The sequence below is a fragment of the Madurella fahalii genome, assembly GCF_045866475.1.
Source record: "Madurella fahalii IFM 68171 DNA, scaffold_2, whole genome shotgun sequence".
NCBI classification, from domain to species: domain Eukaryota; kingdom Fungi; phylum Ascomycota; class Sordariomycetes; order Sordariales; genus Madurella; species Madurella fahalii.
In genome coordinates, this window is record NW_027263972.1 from 4,365,977 (window position 1) to 4,381,171 (window position 15,195).

At 57.0% G+C, this 15,195-nt stretch overlaps 7 protein-coding genes across 7 annotated transcripts; 5 read left to right on the forward strand and 2 right to left on the reverse strand.

Moving 5' to 3' along the window:
* Positions 1–793: 793 nt before the first annotated feature.
* SLN1 (Histidine kinase osmosensor) lies at positions 794–4,399 on the forward strand (the record flags this gene model as incomplete). The annotated part of the gene is made up of 2 exons (XM_071059455.1): positions 794–3,522; positions 3,592–4,399. 2 exons carry the CDS (start codon positions 794–796, stop codon positions 4,397–4,399), a joined length of 3,537 nt encoding a protein of 1,178 aa, XP_070915556.1.
* Positions 4,400–5,283: 884 nt separating this feature from the next.
* MFIFM68171_04036 (uncharacterized protein) lies at positions 5,284–6,068 on the forward strand (the record flags this gene model as incomplete). Its single annotated transcript, XM_071059456.1, has 3 exons — positions 5,284–5,808; positions 5,914–5,959; positions 6,028–6,068. 3 exons carry the CDS (start codon positions 5,284–5,286, stop codon positions 6,066–6,068), a joined length of 612 nt encoding a protein of 203 aa, XP_070915557.1.
* A 448-nt stretch (positions 6,069–6,516) lies between these two features.
* MFIFM68171_04037 (uncharacterized protein) lies at positions 6,517–7,239 on the reverse strand (the record flags this gene model as incomplete). The annotated part of the gene is made up of 1 exon (XM_071059457.1): positions 6,517–7,239. The coding sequence occupies one exon, from the start codon at positions 7,237–7,239 to the stop codon at positions 6,517–6,519; it is 723 nt and encodes a 240-aa protein (XP_070915558.1).
* Positions 7,240–8,069: 830 nt separating this feature from the next.
* Positions 8,070–8,885, forward strand: BUD32 (serine/threonine-protein kinase bud32; the record flags this gene model as incomplete). The annotated part of the gene is made up of 1 exon (XM_071059458.1): positions 8,070–8,885. One exon carries the CDS (start codon positions 8,070–8,072, stop codon positions 8,883–8,885), a length of 816 nt encoding a protein of 271 aa, XP_070915559.1.
* Positions 8,886–9,169: 284 nt separating this feature from the next.
* On the reverse strand, positions 9,170–10,214 carry MFIFM68171_04039 (uncharacterized protein; the record flags this gene model as incomplete). The annotated part of the gene is made up of 2 exons (XM_071059459.1): positions 9,170–10,115; positions 10,189–10,214. 2 exons carry the CDS (start codon positions 10,212–10,214, stop codon positions 9,170–9,172), a joined length of 972 nt encoding a protein of 323 aa, XP_070915560.1.
* A 980-nt stretch (positions 10,215–11,194) lies between these two features.
* On the forward strand, positions 11,195–11,971 carry VAS2 (AP-1 adaptor complex sigma subunit Aps1; the record flags this gene model as incomplete). Its single annotated transcript, XM_071059460.1, has 5 exons — positions 11,195–11,205; positions 11,267–11,300; positions 11,366–11,483; positions 11,548–11,822; positions 11,942–11,971. 5 exons carry the CDS (start codon positions 11,195–11,197, stop codon positions 11,969–11,971), a joined length of 468 nt encoding a protein of 155 aa, XP_070915561.1.
* A 1,445-nt stretch (positions 11,972–13,416) lies between these two features.
* Positions 13,417–14,542, forward strand: MAF1 (RNA polymerase III-inhibiting protein maf1; the record flags this gene model as incomplete). Its single annotated transcript, XM_071059461.1, has 2 exons — positions 13,417–13,422; positions 13,481–14,542. The coding sequence occupies 2 exons, from the start codon at positions 13,417–13,419 to the stop codon at positions 14,540–14,542; spliced, it is 1,068 nt and encodes a 355-aa protein (XP_070915562.1).
* Positions 14,543–15,195: the final 653 nt, after the last annotated feature.

Consider the following 15,195-nt stretch of genomic DNA (forward strand, 5'->3'; position numbering starts at 1 on the left):
TGACAGGGTTCTGGCCCGGTCCCCAATCAAAGTAGCGCAATTCTAGAACCGTCTTGACAGGCCTTGGAGCGGCCGGTGCAGCTTACTGTGGTATTGCGGTTGCGCGCCCACTGTCGTATTCCAGTCCCGAGTGCACGAATGGGTCCCACCGCGAATCTTTCCGTCAGCACAGCGCCCCCTTCCACCATCTAAACCGAGCCTCGTCGATCCCCGTCCTTGTCCACGGAGCTCTGTACGTGTGCTGTACAGTACAGGTCACATACATCAAAGCCGAATTTGTGCAACACCCCCTCCCGTATTACCGACAATCCGATTGTCGGCTTCCCGTCCCGTCGCGCTCGCCCACTGCCCCCAATCAGCTGCCTGTCGCTTCTCGTCCCGCCGATGAGAAGCATCAAGAGGCCTGGTTGATCTGGTTCACGTCGGACAAAGGCGGCGAATCCAGGCAGACAGTGTCGTACTGAATGACCTGGCCCAGCCTAGCACCCGTCCATTCGTCGAGGAGCGTCCAAACCGCCGAGTTCCACCGCTGTGCCATTCCAGACGGCGCCGGAAACGGGATTGGGTTGTTTCTGCTTCGGTTCGGATGGCTGAGCAGGCAGTCCATTGCCTGGAGGGATAGCTGCTAAGTAGTACGCGGGCGACGACTACCCACGGGCCGCCGCCGAGGCTCACAAACACCGTCTGCTTGCTGACTCGCAGTCGAGCACCACTTCCCTTTTGTGCCCGAGAAATATGCATCGAGAGCGGCCGTCCCGCTCGTCAGACTGTGTCGTATAGTCTGTCCAAGAAGATGAGAATCGGAATTCGGGAGCAGCTCGCAGCCCTCGTCGTCTTCGCCGTCCTCGTCGCCCTCGCCATCGTCTCGATTCCGACATGGATATACGTCAATAATTTTGTTGTCGGGGTCGAGTCTGGCGGCCTGTCCTTGACTGCCTCGCTCAAGGCTGCGCGCATCTCGTCCGAGATTGACCTGATCCAGACGGCCTGCCAGACCATCTCGACCCGCCTCTTGCTGCAGGATGCCTTTACCAGGTTCTACGATTCCGTGATCAACGGCGTCGCCGACAATGACCCTTGGAAGGCAGCGAGGGAAGACCTGCGCAGTGCCCTGGGCCGTATTGGCTTCTCGGGTCTGCTGCAGGCTCGTTTGTACTCTCGAAACTCGACCGGTAACCCCACCGGCCTCCTCAGTCTCGTTGGCCGCGCCGCCAACGAGTCTGGGCCGATTCTGCTTCCCTACACGGCGCCCGATGGCTCTCCGGTCTATCTTCACGATGAGACCCATGGCTTCCCTCCCTCGCTGTATCCCAATATCACCTACATCAACCTCAACCGTTCGAACGAACACATGCCCAACACGGCCGCCTTCTCCGCCCTTGCCTTCCCGGGAGTGTCTCTGGGCAATGGCAGCGACGGGAACGGAGTCTTGCTCGGCCCGTTGGTGGTCAACGCGACCTTCGCCTTGCTCTCCGTCACGATCCCCGTCCGCGCCATTGATAACAGTGGCTTCATCCTCGGTTACATGACCCTGGTTGCCGATGCGAAGACGCTTGTCGAGGTACAGCAATCCAGAGAAGGCCTCGGGAACACTGGTATCGTGCTTTTCATAGGTCCTACCAGCCCCTCGAACCATTTTAGCGGCTCGATAGAGGCGAGTAACGCGACCTGGACGCCACCGCGTCAAGAATTTGGGCAGGAGACTGTGCGGTTCCTACTTCCACCTCACCCTGTCAGTGGCCAGGAAGACCGGCACCACCAGCACAGTTTCGATTCCGGCCACTTCAATGAGCCCTTCGAACTGCATCAATATCCTGCCGTACTCGAGGTCTTGAGGACTCAGAACCCCAGTCCGAACAACGCCACGAGCAAGTTGTCTTCGAGGAACGAACAAGGACATGCAGTGGCTGTGGGCGTCGCGCGGCCGCAGACGTCGCTTGTGACGTGGGCTATCGTCGTCGAACAGGCCGAGAGTGAGGCTTACGAGCCCATCTGGACACTGCGAAGTATCCTTCTAGGTTGCGTGTTCGGCACTTTGGGCGCTGCTCTCTTGGTCGTTCTTCCATTCGCGCATTTGACCGTCAAACCAATCATGAGGTTAAAAGCAGCCACGGAAAAGTCGATTGCGCCCCCGGGCTACGAGGATGATGAGAACGAGCCAATGGATGAAGAGAACCCCAGCTCAGCGGGAACCATGTCGGCAAGATCCAAGAAGGGAATCCTCTTCAGGATCCGCCGCAGCATGCGCAAACGGAGAAGGGCAAAACTGAAGCAGGACATCCCGACGGAACCAGGCCGTCGGGCGTTCAGGATACCCGCAAGGGTCGAAGACCGCAAACATCTCATCACGGATGAGTTGACCGAGCTCACCCAAACTTTCAACGAGATGACGGACGAGCTGCTGAAGCAGTACACCTCGCTAGACGAAAAAGTGGCAGAACGGACCAAGGAACTGGAGATCAGCAAGAAGGCTGCCGAGGCTGCAAACGAGAGCAAGACCTTGTTCATCGCCAACATCTCGCACGAGCTGAAGACGCCCCTCAACGGGATCATGGGCATGTGCGCCGTGTGCATGGAAGAACACGACATCGACCGGATAAAGCAGTCGCTCAAGACGGTCTACAAGTCGGGCGACCTCCTGCTCCACCTGCTCGAGGATCTGCTCAGCTTCTCAAAGAACCAGATTGGCCAGCAAGTCAGCCTGGAAGAGCGAGAGTTCCGACTGGGCGATATCAGGTCGCAAATATTGGCAATCTTCGACAAGCAGGTGCGCGAAGGCAACATCGCGTTCGCGGTCAACTTTGTTGGAGCCGAAAATATGGAGCCCAACCCCAACCAGGAGGGGCGAGCCAGCACAGACAAGAGACTCCCAGCCCTGGGGCCGCCAAGGTTAGGCAGGCTTAAGGACATGTGCCTCTGGGGTGACCAGCACAGGATCCTGCAGGTCATCATCAACCTGGTCAGCAACAGCCTGAAATTCACGCCACCTGGAGGCAAGGTCAATGTGAGGATACGCTGCCTCGGTGAGATTGAGCAGCCAAGTGACGAGAGTCGCACATCGTCCATTTCGAAGACGGGGTCTAGCCGACCGGGACGCACGCGGCATCAAGTGGGGTCCGGGACCATGACCCCAGCGAGCTCCAAGGGCGGGCACTCGCCGGCTTCGCCGCTCAATTCAGGCACTGCGCTGTCCATCAACCCCATGGAACCCAAGGCCATTCCCCATATTCATATCAGGGAACGCTCGCCGACGCCTCCGCCCTTGAACGCAAAGTCGTACTTCTTCGAGTTTGAGGTGGAGGATACGGGACCCGGGATTCCGGAGCATATGCAGCAGAAGATCTTCGAGCCTTTCGTCCAGGGTGACCTTGGTCTGAGCAAGAAGTATGGCGGTACCGGACTTGGCTTGAGCATATGTTCCCAACTTGCCACGATTATGGGGGGCAATATCTCGGTCAGAAGCACCGTGGGCGTGGGCACGACATTTATCGTGCAGATCCCGCTCCGATATATAAGGGATCGGTAAGTCTACCCCTCTCTCGACTTTTAACTTCCAGGACCGGAACAACCCTGACTCTCGGAGCTGTTTAGGAGCTCAAGCGCAGCGTCCAGCGTGAAGTCACGACCGCCAAGTGTAGGTTCGGATGGGGAAACGGCACGAAATCCGAGGACGTCGACGGAAATCCAACACCAAACGTCTCCTTCTGCCGTGCTCGACAAGCAACCGCGTCTGATTGGCCTCAGCCAGCCCTTCTTCGCCACGAATCCGAGCCGCCGCAGACTGAGCACGGAGGACCAGATGGCTGCCATTGACCTGGCCATGGCGAAAAAGCCATCCGGCGAAGGAAAGCTCCGTGTTCTGGTGGCCGACGACAACTCGACCAACATTGAGGTTGTTAGCAGGCTGCTAAAGTTGGAGGAGATTTACGACGTCACGATTGCCAAGGATGGCCAGGAAGCGTACGAGCTGGTCAAGGCAGCCATGGAGAAGGGCCAACGCTTTGACGTGATCTTTATGGACATCCAGATGCCGAATCTGGACGGTCTTCAGTCAACGCGCCTGATCCGGAAGATGGGTTATTCAGCTCCCATCGTCGCCCTGACAGCCTTCTCCGAGGAGAGCAATGTCAAGGAGTGCATCGAATCTGGCATGGACGAGTTCCTGAGCAAACCGATTCGCCGGCCGGCGTTGAAGCAGGTTCTGAAGAAATTTTCGACCATCGAGGAGGAGCCGGAAACGGGGAGCCTGACAAGGAAGACAACGCCGTCACAAACGCCCGAGAAGGAAGCGAAGGACCCCATCTCGGATAAAGCCGTCGTGGCACCTAAAGCTAATGGGGTTCATACGCCTGCTGTTCCTGCCACAGAAGCAGGGAAGACGGCAATACCTGTTAAGTGATGCCGTCCAACCTTCCTGACAGCGCGAGTCGGAGTTGTATACGCAATCTGTACTTGTTCTATCGCCGACTTTGGATTTCAATTTCTCATTTTTTTGTCTTAATTACCGGTTTTGGACGGGAGGGGCAAACGGGCCGAGGCGTTTCAACTCTAGCATGGCGTATGGGCGTTCTTCTTTATTTTTGGGACGCTGCCACTTGTTGGTAGTATTCTCTTTGCGGGCGCACCCAATGGAGGACGGGGCGTCAATCAAGGTTAGATTCCAAACTCGTGCATTTTAGTCACGCTGAAAGGAACTTGGGTAGGATACATAGTCCATTAGGTTTGTATATATAGTTTAACCAGCAATAATAACCAGCTCTGCTGTAGGAGGAAGATCATGTTCGATGCTACGGTTGCCATCAGTCCATTAGTCATGACGGTCGGAATGTAGATCGCCGGGATTATCAAGTCTCCGTTGGCGGGTTCTGTTGCCGAGTCATGGTTCCGGCGCCCCGCACCCCCTCCGCTTCCGACATCCGGGACCGGCCGAGTGGAGATGACATCAGGGCAATGCCGGGCATGCCTAAGCGAAGCATCGACCGAATCTGACTGACTTTTACCGTTTCCCATCATTTCCATATCCAATTCTCCTTGTTCTCTCATGATTGTCTTGTCCAGAGTCCGCCCATCCACAATACTCCGTCTATTCCCAACCAGAGCCCGTAAGTAATACAGATATTTCTCCTACGTCCATCATAACCTTGCCCCCCCTAAACAACCTCCCCTCGGCCAACATATCCCCCGCCAGAAAACTAACCGACGAGGGGAAGAAAAAGAAAAAGAAAAAAGGGAAAAAGAGAAAATAAAACCAAACTCCCGGCAAACCACCAACAGACCCGCAACATGCGCCTCCCCTACGTCTCCGACCCCCCACCGGCCTCTTCGCCGGAGGAGCAGGCCATCGTCGACCGCATCCGCGCCCGCCGCCACCCGCGCCCGCTGCAGCCGCTGGACCTGGCGCTGCTGCACTCGCCGCCGGTGGCGGACGGGTGGAACGCGTTCCTCGGCGCGGTGCGCACGCGGACGGGCCTCGCGGCCGACCTGCGCGAGATCGCCATCTCGCGCGTCGCCGTGCTCAACCGGGCGTGGTACGAGTGGATGCACCACGCGCCGCTGGCCGAGGCGGGCGGGGTGAGCGCCGAGGGCCTGGAGGTGATCAAGCGCGAGACGGGCGAGCTGGTGCTGGGCGCGGGCGTGGGCGCGGGCGACGACGCGCCGCCGCCGCCGCCGCCGGGCCTGACCGAGAAGCAGTGGGCGGTGGTGTGCTATACCGACGAGATGACGCGGAATGTGCAGGTGCGGGACGAGACGTTCCGGCGGATGAGGGAGTTGTTTGACGAGAGGGAGATCGTGGAGATTACGGCTACGGTAAGGGGGCCTCTTGATGTTTCCTAAGTTTAGGAGGAGGGAAGGGGTGTGGGTGAATGTGTGGTTCAGATGGATGACAAACTGACTTTTGCTGACCGGGGACAGATTGCTTGCTACAACTGCGTTAGCCGGTTTCTGGTGGCTCTGGATGGTAAGTTTTCACAATGCCCAAATCGAATCGAATATACACGTTGCTGAATACTCTGATGCCGGGGATAGTGGGCGAGAGGAACGGGCTTGGGCCGGACGCTGCGCATTAAATATGTCCCCCTTGGGCAATCTCGACCAACTAAAACAGGGCGCCGGTGAGAGGAGTCCCAACATTATCTTGTCAATAGAAATCCGCTGGTTCATCGCCAGCACAATCAACGCGCCGGCACGAAACCTGCCAGTTATAAATACATATATATGGCCATACACCGGCCATTGGTGGCAAAGAAACACGAATCCATTAGACTTCTATTAGGAATAGGGGTGGCGCCCGGTGAAGTGAGGTGAATGCGCCAATAATAAACAGGGGTATCTCAAGTGAAGTGACCGACTCCAAAACTCTTTGCTGCGAAAAACCGACTGGTTGGTCGCTCGCTCTCCTCTTCCCATCCAATCATCTGCTCGTCATGTAATGCGTAGGTGATTCGTTCGTAAGCAGTAGCGTTCATCACGTCGTAAACACTCGTATCTCATCAAGATAGCCGGGGGAGCTGCACCTCAGGGTGTCCGTGACATGGCCATCTCGATGCTAGCATGCCTCTCCCGAAGCAGGGGACTCTTTTGTAGCTCTTTCACGACACCGGCCCAGCCTTTGCGGTGGCTCCCCTCAATGGTTTCTTGGTGGCTGATCGGTTGCACTGTCAACCGCCGGAGAGGGGGCTTGGACTTGATGCCTTCTGCAAGAGCCCTTGGTATGCCACCAGACCGCGGTGTAAACGGCACGTCACCCGACTTCTCTGGGTCTCGCGCCACAGCCTCGCTCTTCGCCGCCGCCTCTGTCGCCACGCCGGCAATGATGCCCATGTGGACAACGAGGAAGCGCATCCTCAGCAAGTCGAGCCTCCGGACCTTGTCTTCCAGATCGAGCCGCCGGCTGGCCCAGCATAGCCGCGCACCAAAGCGGAGCCTGGGGTCACCCTCCCCTATCATCAGGGCATTCAAGTCTTCGCGCAAAGCATCTCCTCCTCGCTGAATGTCGCGCAAGAGACGGCCTAGCCGAAGCTTATCCTCGAGCCGCTTCACCTTGGCTATGTCACGGTCGTACGACTCGTTCTCGGCGATGGAGCTGTCGACGGCGTCGAGGAAGGCCGACACTTGACTGGGGGCGTCCAGGTACGCCTTCGCGTAGCGGCTGGCGAACTGGCCCAGAATAGCGAGCGAGAGAAGAAGAGCGGTGAGCGACAGCACAAGGATCCACTGGCGGGTCGTCGAGTCGGCCATGGTGTCCGGGCGCTGGATCATTCAGGTCATAGCAGGTCGTAACAAGAGGGCGACGCTGCTGCTGAATGCGGTGGGCAGCGCATCTGCCAAGTTGGTAAGCTAGGAGCGGGTTTGCCCCCTTGTAGGATGCAGGGAGCGAAGTGATGACGGAAGCCAGAACCCCAATCTTGTTCGATCGGTCCCCGCCGAACCGGACCGGAGGGCACTGCTCGATTGACCTCACCGCTGCAGGGGTCACAAAAACTATTGGCCACCACCAACCGTCCATCCTCGCCTGCAGTGCCTGCAACGCATCATTCCATGAAATCCGAAAGCATGGCAATCTGAGACTAGATCAAGAGCTCTGTTGCATTTAGACCCGGGTGACCCTTGACCCTTGACCCTTGACTCTTTGGCAAGAAGCCTCTCGTATCAAGAACATCGAAGAACATGTTCGGGCCGCAGGTCCCCGGCGGTACCAGCATGTCGTTGCGTTATTGATAGAGGGGAAGAGGAGACGAGAGCAGAGCGAAGCACGAGGCAAGGCTTAATTTTAAGAAGGCGTCTGGTTCTGCAAGAGAGCCGCATGAAGAATGCGCTGTGGTAGGTGAATGCAAATTCCAGTCCTAGCATCAGGCCTTCCACAGCGGGAACATCCCACTTTCTTGTGTGGTGCCCCTCCTTTCCCAGAAGCCGCACATTATTTCGCGGCCACCCACGGCTTGGCGACAATCATCAAACCACACCACCAGCTGTGTTGTGTTGTTCATTTGCGTGTGTTTTCTTGGACGCTGACAGCGACCCGGCTATTTATTTTACATCTTTTGCTAGAAACTCTTTTCGCTCTTCCGATGGCCGCCGCCGCCGCCGCTGGCGAGACGCAGTTTCCCCCGCCAAAGGTCCTCACATACCCCGCGTCAGCCCCGCCATTGCTCATTACCCAGGGCGCAGAGGGCCGACTCTACAAGACGACGCACCTCCTCCCGGACAGGCCGTGCGCCCTCAAGTACCGTCCACCGAAGCCCTACCGACACCCGATCCTCGATGCGAGGCTAACAAAGGCGCGCCTCTCGTCCGAGGCTAAAGTGCTCGAGAGATGCTGGCGCGAGGGCGTGCCCGTCCCCGCTGTCTACGCCGTGGATCCGGCCGCCGGCTGGATGATGCTCGAGTGGATTGAGGGCGTCCCCGTGCGCGTGGGCATCAATGAGTGGCTCGGCGAGAGGACCGCGGAAGACGATGTGGAAACCCCGGCGGCAGCCGACGAGACACCCCTGGTCGACCTTATGAAGCGGATTGGGACGGCCGTTGGCGCATTACATCGGACGGGCGTGGTACACGGCGACTTGACAACGAGCAACATGATGCTGAGGCCGTGGAAAGACGGCCGAGTCAACAGTACTGTCAGAGAGGAAGAGAAGGCGAAAGTGGTGGAGGGGGACGTGGTCCTCATCGACTTTGGGCTTGCGACACAGAGCATGTCAGACGAGGACCGAGCAGTGGATCTCTATGTTCTCGAGAGGGCTTTTGCGAGCACACACCCGAGAGCTGAGAGACTCTTCGCTGCCGTTCTCGGGTCATACAAGGAGACATTCAAGAAAGCGCCCTCCGTCTTGGCCAAGCTAGAGGACGTGAGGATGCGTGGCCGAAAGAGGAGCATGCTCGGATGATTAGGGCGCTTATAGGCATGGTCTAAAATGAGATACCCAACATAGAGAGAAAAAACGGCGGGAAATCCCTCGCTCGGGTTTGTATCATGCCCGTAGAGTCGAAACAAACAAACAAACAAACAAAAAAAAAAAAAAAAACTTATTGACATCTAATGTGATGTCTGTGGTTGTCTCCCCAAAACTAATGCCTAACAGCCCTGGTATAGAATCAGTGGCGGCCCCTTTCCATTACGAAACCATAACTCCTAGTCCGTTTATTCGTCCCGAACAACGCCGTACCCTAGTTAACATTCTCCTAGCCCAGCGCCCGCAAAATAGCCCTTGTTCTCAATCACGCCGCGGTCCCGGACGAAGGCCGTGTATTTCACGACCCATTGTGGGGTGAGATCCCCCTGCAAACCGCCGCCGCCGTTCTCCGGGTCGGCTAAGATACCGGCCCCGCCTAGGCCCTGGCCGAGGAGCTCCCTCAAGGTTCCCTTCGGGAGGATGTCGGTGCAGTCGCTGTGGACCAACAGCTCGATGCCCTGCTCTTTGGCCAGCTTGGCCAGCAGCGGGGGTACATCGCAGCAGTTCTTGAGATTGATCTGGTTGACCTTTGGCCGGACTTGCACCTTCTTGAGGAACCGGCTTAGCTTCTCGGTGCCGAATTCGGCCAGGCCGATATTCTTCGCCAACCCGGCATGGTGCAGCTCCTCGATGGCCGGCCATGTCCCGATTTCGTCTTCGTCGTTGCCCTGCTCCGCGTTCTGTTTGTCGGCCTCCCACTCGCAGTCTCCCTCAAACGACATGCCGGGGAACGACACGATGAGAAGGTCAACCGCCGGCACCTGTAGCTCCTTGAGGACGAGGTCTAGCGCCTCCCTGGCGTACTGCGCCCGGTCTGAGACGGGCGCCGTCGGTAAAAAGAAAAGCTTCGCTGTGATGTCGTATTGCGCAGGCTCCTCCTGCAGCCCCGCCGCCGACCAATCGATGCGGGGCACATACAGGACGCCATTCTCCTCAGCCGTCCAGGCCGACGCTGGCAGGCGCCCGCCCCTCGCGCTCGCAATGTTTATATGCACGCCATTGCCGTTGGCGTCGCCGTTCGTGATGACGCTGCCATCCAGTTGAGCACTGGCGTAGTCCTCTTGCGCGGCCAAGAAGTTGCTGCGCAGCGCATTCGTAAGCTCAAGATTGGACCGGTATGCGCCGGGCTTGCGAATGATGGAGGGGCCACCCGAAACAATGTTCCTGCGACGGTCAATCACGCAATCAGCAACCGCTCTCGAGCAACGGTCCGCAAATGCCAACGTCGGCAACTTACCCGGTCGAGAGAATCAACTTGGTCATCGCTGCTAACTTTCAGTAGAGTCCCGTCGTACAGATGGCCTCGACAGTTTGCGACGCGCAAAAGATTTGGAAAATTCAGTGGGGTTCTAATGGACTCTGAGAGCATTAATAATGATTTCATGACAGGGCCCCGCCGGCCGGTTTTATTCGCGACCTTTTGCCTCCGCGCAGCAAGCGTTGAGAGAAACCAGGGGGCAGACACGACAAATCTGTTGTCCGGGCAGTTCTAAACTATTCTAAATAACTCCGACGGATGCTGATGCAGCGGACCGGAATCAACCAGGTACGTAAGATAGGAACGTGCTCTGTGTGATCCTACCTCAAGGGACTCTGCTTGCGCGTGGACGCGGGATGGCCGAAAGAGGTGATTGATATCGAGCCAATCCACCCCTCTGAACTCTTTCAGAACGTGGGGGAGACTCAATTCCTTCCCCACTTCTTCTTATCCATTGTTCGCAATACCGTCGGGATGTATAGGGGCTGTGAAAACCCCCCGCCCGGCTGCCGAGTTGGTGAGAGAGCGATGTTGCAATCCCGGGAGACTCGGTTGTGATCCCTACCCGAGGGTTGTCTGTTCTGTCTGCAAGTCGGATGCTGGACTGCCTGGCCACTCAAAGCTAGCGGCTTACCAGCGGTTTGTCATCTCGGAAGCCATGGATGACCGGGGACTCAAGCATTGGCTACTTGGTCACTTGTTTCAATGGGTCGGGTGCTAGGTGACGTGCATCTTGTTCCGCACACGGTCTGGCCGACCCCGCGAAACCACTCAGTGCCCCTCCAAAGTGAGGCCCAAGCGCCCGAGTTTGTTCCTCAGGCCTCCACAGCACTCCCAGATTGCGCTCGGCAAATCTCGTGGCCAACCCTTGAACTGGTGAACGGCTTGGAAATTGACCATCCGCAAGACCGCTCCTCTGGCTCGGCACCTCCCAACCTTTCTTTCTTCTCCTTTCGTCAGTGAAGCAATCTAGGCCTGCTTCATCATGGCCATCAAGTACGCCAGCAAACCTGCGTTTGTATCCGTGGCCTTGGGCTAATTGCGGCGATGTTGACAGTTATCTGATCCTGCTCTCACGGCAGGGCAAAGTGGTCGGTTCCCGTCGTCCACCTGATACCTGCGTTACTCTAGCGAGGCTAATGCTGGTCTGTTACAGCGCTTGGCCAAATGGTTTACCACCTTGTCTCCGAAAGACAAGGCCAAGATTGTCAAGGATGTCTCGCAGCTCGTCCTAGCCCGGCGGACACGGATGTGCAACTTCCTCGAGTATAAGGGCAAGTAACCCCCGTCGCTACTTTTGATTTTGCGCTCCAGACGCTATGCTAACTCTCAAACCAGACACCAAGATTGTCTATCGCCGGTATGCCTCGTTGTTTTTCATCGCCGGTTGCTCCTCCGAGGATAACGAGTTGATCACACTCGAAATCATTCACCGATACGTCGAACAAATGGACAAGTACTACGGCAACGTCTGCGAGCTCGACATCATCTTCTCCTTTACCAAGGCTTATTATATCCTGGACGAGCTCCTTCTAGCAGGAGAGTTGCAGGAGAGCAGCAAAAAGAACGTGCTACGGTGCATTTCCCAGCAAGATGCTCTTGAGGACATGGAGGTCGGTACCCTTTTTGTTTTGTCGGCCATTGATTATGTTCGCAGAACTGCATCTCCATCGCCGACCGACGTCTTTTGCGCCTTTTATCTGATCTTGCTGACGTGTCATCTTTCCCTCAGGTTGAGGATGAAGTCACAAAGATCATGTAGAGGAGCAGCGGCGATGCATACTCTCGATTTTCTCCCTCTCACCGGCGGCGGCTTCTCTCAGATTTTGTCAACTGGACAGGGAGAGTGGTTTAGCTGGCTCAATAGCTGATGCATGTTGACATACCCGATACAGGAGGTGGAATCGATCACTAAGGCGCTCGAGAAGGAGGGGTATTTCTGAACCTGCGCCAATTGTACGGGATATATGTTTGACGACAAGAACGAACATCGGAACGAGTGCCGGACACGCCATGTCGGTGTGGCGGGATGTTGTGGGAATCAGAGATGGCATCCCGGGAAGATCGAAAGCGGCCAGCGGCAACAAGCTGGCCACTGACAAGGGCGTTGGGCTACATATACCCATTAGGAGGGAGCAAACTCCTTTCGCAGCATCTAGATATGGGCATTGTAGATAAAAGCCTGTCGGTGCCGGGCCTAGCCGGCTTACGGGCAGCACCGAGCCGTCCTCATAGATGGGTTCGACAAGACCGGCAATCGAGGATTCGGAGCTTGCAACCCGATCTACTAAAATATCAGCACGCTCATCTACACATGCGTTCGGCGCGCCCACTTGTCGTCCACCACACGGCCATGTGCATGAACGGCCAGCAGACAACGCACCGCTGGGGTCTTGGCGGGGATCCGGTCGTGACGGCATTCGCAGGTAATCCTCGTGGGACTTTGACGGTGTCTCATTCGTTCACAGTCTAGACCTCATGTGACGGGAGACGCTCAGGAGAAAAAGGAGTGCGGGACGAGAGAAGATGCCGATCATTTGCCCCGTTGCAGGTCCCAGACCGGGATTACGCTACCAGCTTGGCCCGGCCAAGCCTCGATGGGCAGAGGAGGCCGGATGATGCAGGCTTGCAACATGAGACCACACACCCGATACTTGGAAACGAATGCCGACCGGCTACCGCCAGCTGTCGCAACGCCTCATTCAATTCGTCCCTCTTTTCCGTCGTTCCGCCCACGGTCTTTCTTTCAACCTTCTCTCGATCGCGGCCGACAATCTCAATCCGCTCAACACTGCCCTAGTTGCATGTCGCCCATCACCCCGCGCCTGGCTTTGTTCACCTCCGATTTAGAACGAGCATTGGAGCCTAGCTGCGCTTCTCCGCCAGCCCCGGTTTACGGACCAAACAACCCTCTCTTTCACCACGGCAATCATTTTCAATTCCCAACTCCCTGCGACCGCACACACCACCAACATCGCGTCGGGACACGCCGCCAGTTTAATGCGCTTTGAGTATCCGGCATCGAATACCCTGGCTTTCTTGGGCTGCGTCGGCGACGCGCCCCTTCCCCAACTCACCGCCGTCCCGACTCGTGACGACCTTCGGACAACCCCGCAACGGCCAAGCCGCGCCAGACAGAAACCGTCCTCTCGCACGATACACGCTCCTCCACTAGTCGCGATCTGTCGCATTTGATCTGGTAGCAAGATGAAGGTATGGGCACCCCTCCCCTCCCGCAGCTGCTCTGCGATCCGGCTGACGAGACAAATAGTACCTAGCGCTCCCGTCGTTTGATGTCGTGACGAGCGCCCTGAACTTTGATACCCCGGATTGCCACGTCACTGGCAGCTGCGACCTCTACACGACCAAGGCCGCGGGTTCGGACAAGAAGCTCTACAAGAACATCCAACAATCTCTTGAGTCGCAACATGCCGCGCTCCTCAAATTGGGCGCGTCCCTCTCGCCGCCGCAGCGGAGTTCGATGGCGGCGAGCCTCAACTTGAGCCGGTCATCGCCGTTTGGCTCGCTGGACGAGGTGTCGAACCGACGCACATTTGCCTACTTGATCGCAACCCTGAACGCGTCACATCCTGACTACGATTTCTCGCACGTCCTGCGGCCAGCCGACTTCAAGCGCGAACGGGTCCTGCGCCAGGTGATGGGCCACATCGACAGCACGCTATCGAGCGTGCGCCCAAACGCCAACTTCCTCGACACCGCAGTACCACGTAGCTCCCCTGCCAGCTTCAACACAGGAGTGTCGACGGCTCCTCCATGGGGCCCCCAGATGTGGTCAATGATCGACAAGGAGATGAGCCTCAAAGATTGCACCGTCTTCTCGTACCAGCCCGCAGACGATCCGTTTGACGAGGAAGAGGGCGCCATCTGGGCGCTGCACTACTTCTTCTTCAACAAGGCGCTGAAGCGCGTATGTTACCTCTATGTGCGCGGGGTGCCGGTCATGAGCCACAGCCCGCGGCAGCTGCCACACTCTTCGTTGTCGCGCAGAGGCACCCTATCTGGGCTGGGGGATGAGGATCTGGACGACTTGGGCCCCAACAAACGCGCGCGGTATTGGCTGGGTGACAAGTTTGCGGAGCGCATCACGTCCAGCGACGACGACATGGACGACGGGCTAATATGGAACCGGGATGCCGACGGCGACGTGAACTGCCAGTACGACGACGACGACTATGACCAAGACTTTGAGGTTAATGACGACGACCAGTTTGAGCTGGAGGATGACGAGGATGAGGCCGATAAGCAGCGCCAAAAAAGCCCCGTACGAGGCGTGAGCGAGGATATCGCGGCGAGGATGGAGATTGACGTCTAAGTCGAAGCACGAGACTGTTCTTGTTCGACTGTTCTTGGCTTTCTTTTACTCTACTTCGTTTGGGCGCATCCCGTCACGCAAACCGATTCTCTCCCGTTTTAGCTTTTTTTTTTTTTTTTCCCCTTCTCTTTCTCTTCATGTCCTTGATATTTCTTCGATCTAATGAGCCAATTTCCTGTCATGTATTGTATGTATGGGCGGCTTTTCTCGGGACTAAGGAGCATTAGGGGTTAGGCAAGAAACAACCACCTAGCCAGGTTCATCACCGGTCAGGCGGGGAGACGGACGGGATCTACGGCGCGGATAGGAAACACCGGCGATCTAATTTTCTTTTTGGGTGCAAGGGCTTTGGTTCCAGGTCGGTGAGAGAGGCACTGTGAATCGGAGTTCTTGGGGCGGATGGAGTGGCTGGCATTTTTCTACGTCATATTCGATCCGGGGCGGTCTCCCGGATCTGGGCCACGCGCAATGGCAACGATGCAACGAAATGCTCCAAGTTATTTCAGTGTTAATGAAAGAAATTACTGGCCGCTACAACTGCTCTCGTTTCTGCAGGCCGCAGCTTGATAGTGGGATAACCAGAAGAAGCCCGGATCCTGGCAGAGCATGAAGGCGCATCACAATGCCGTGGATGGAAACTGCCTGGATCCCAG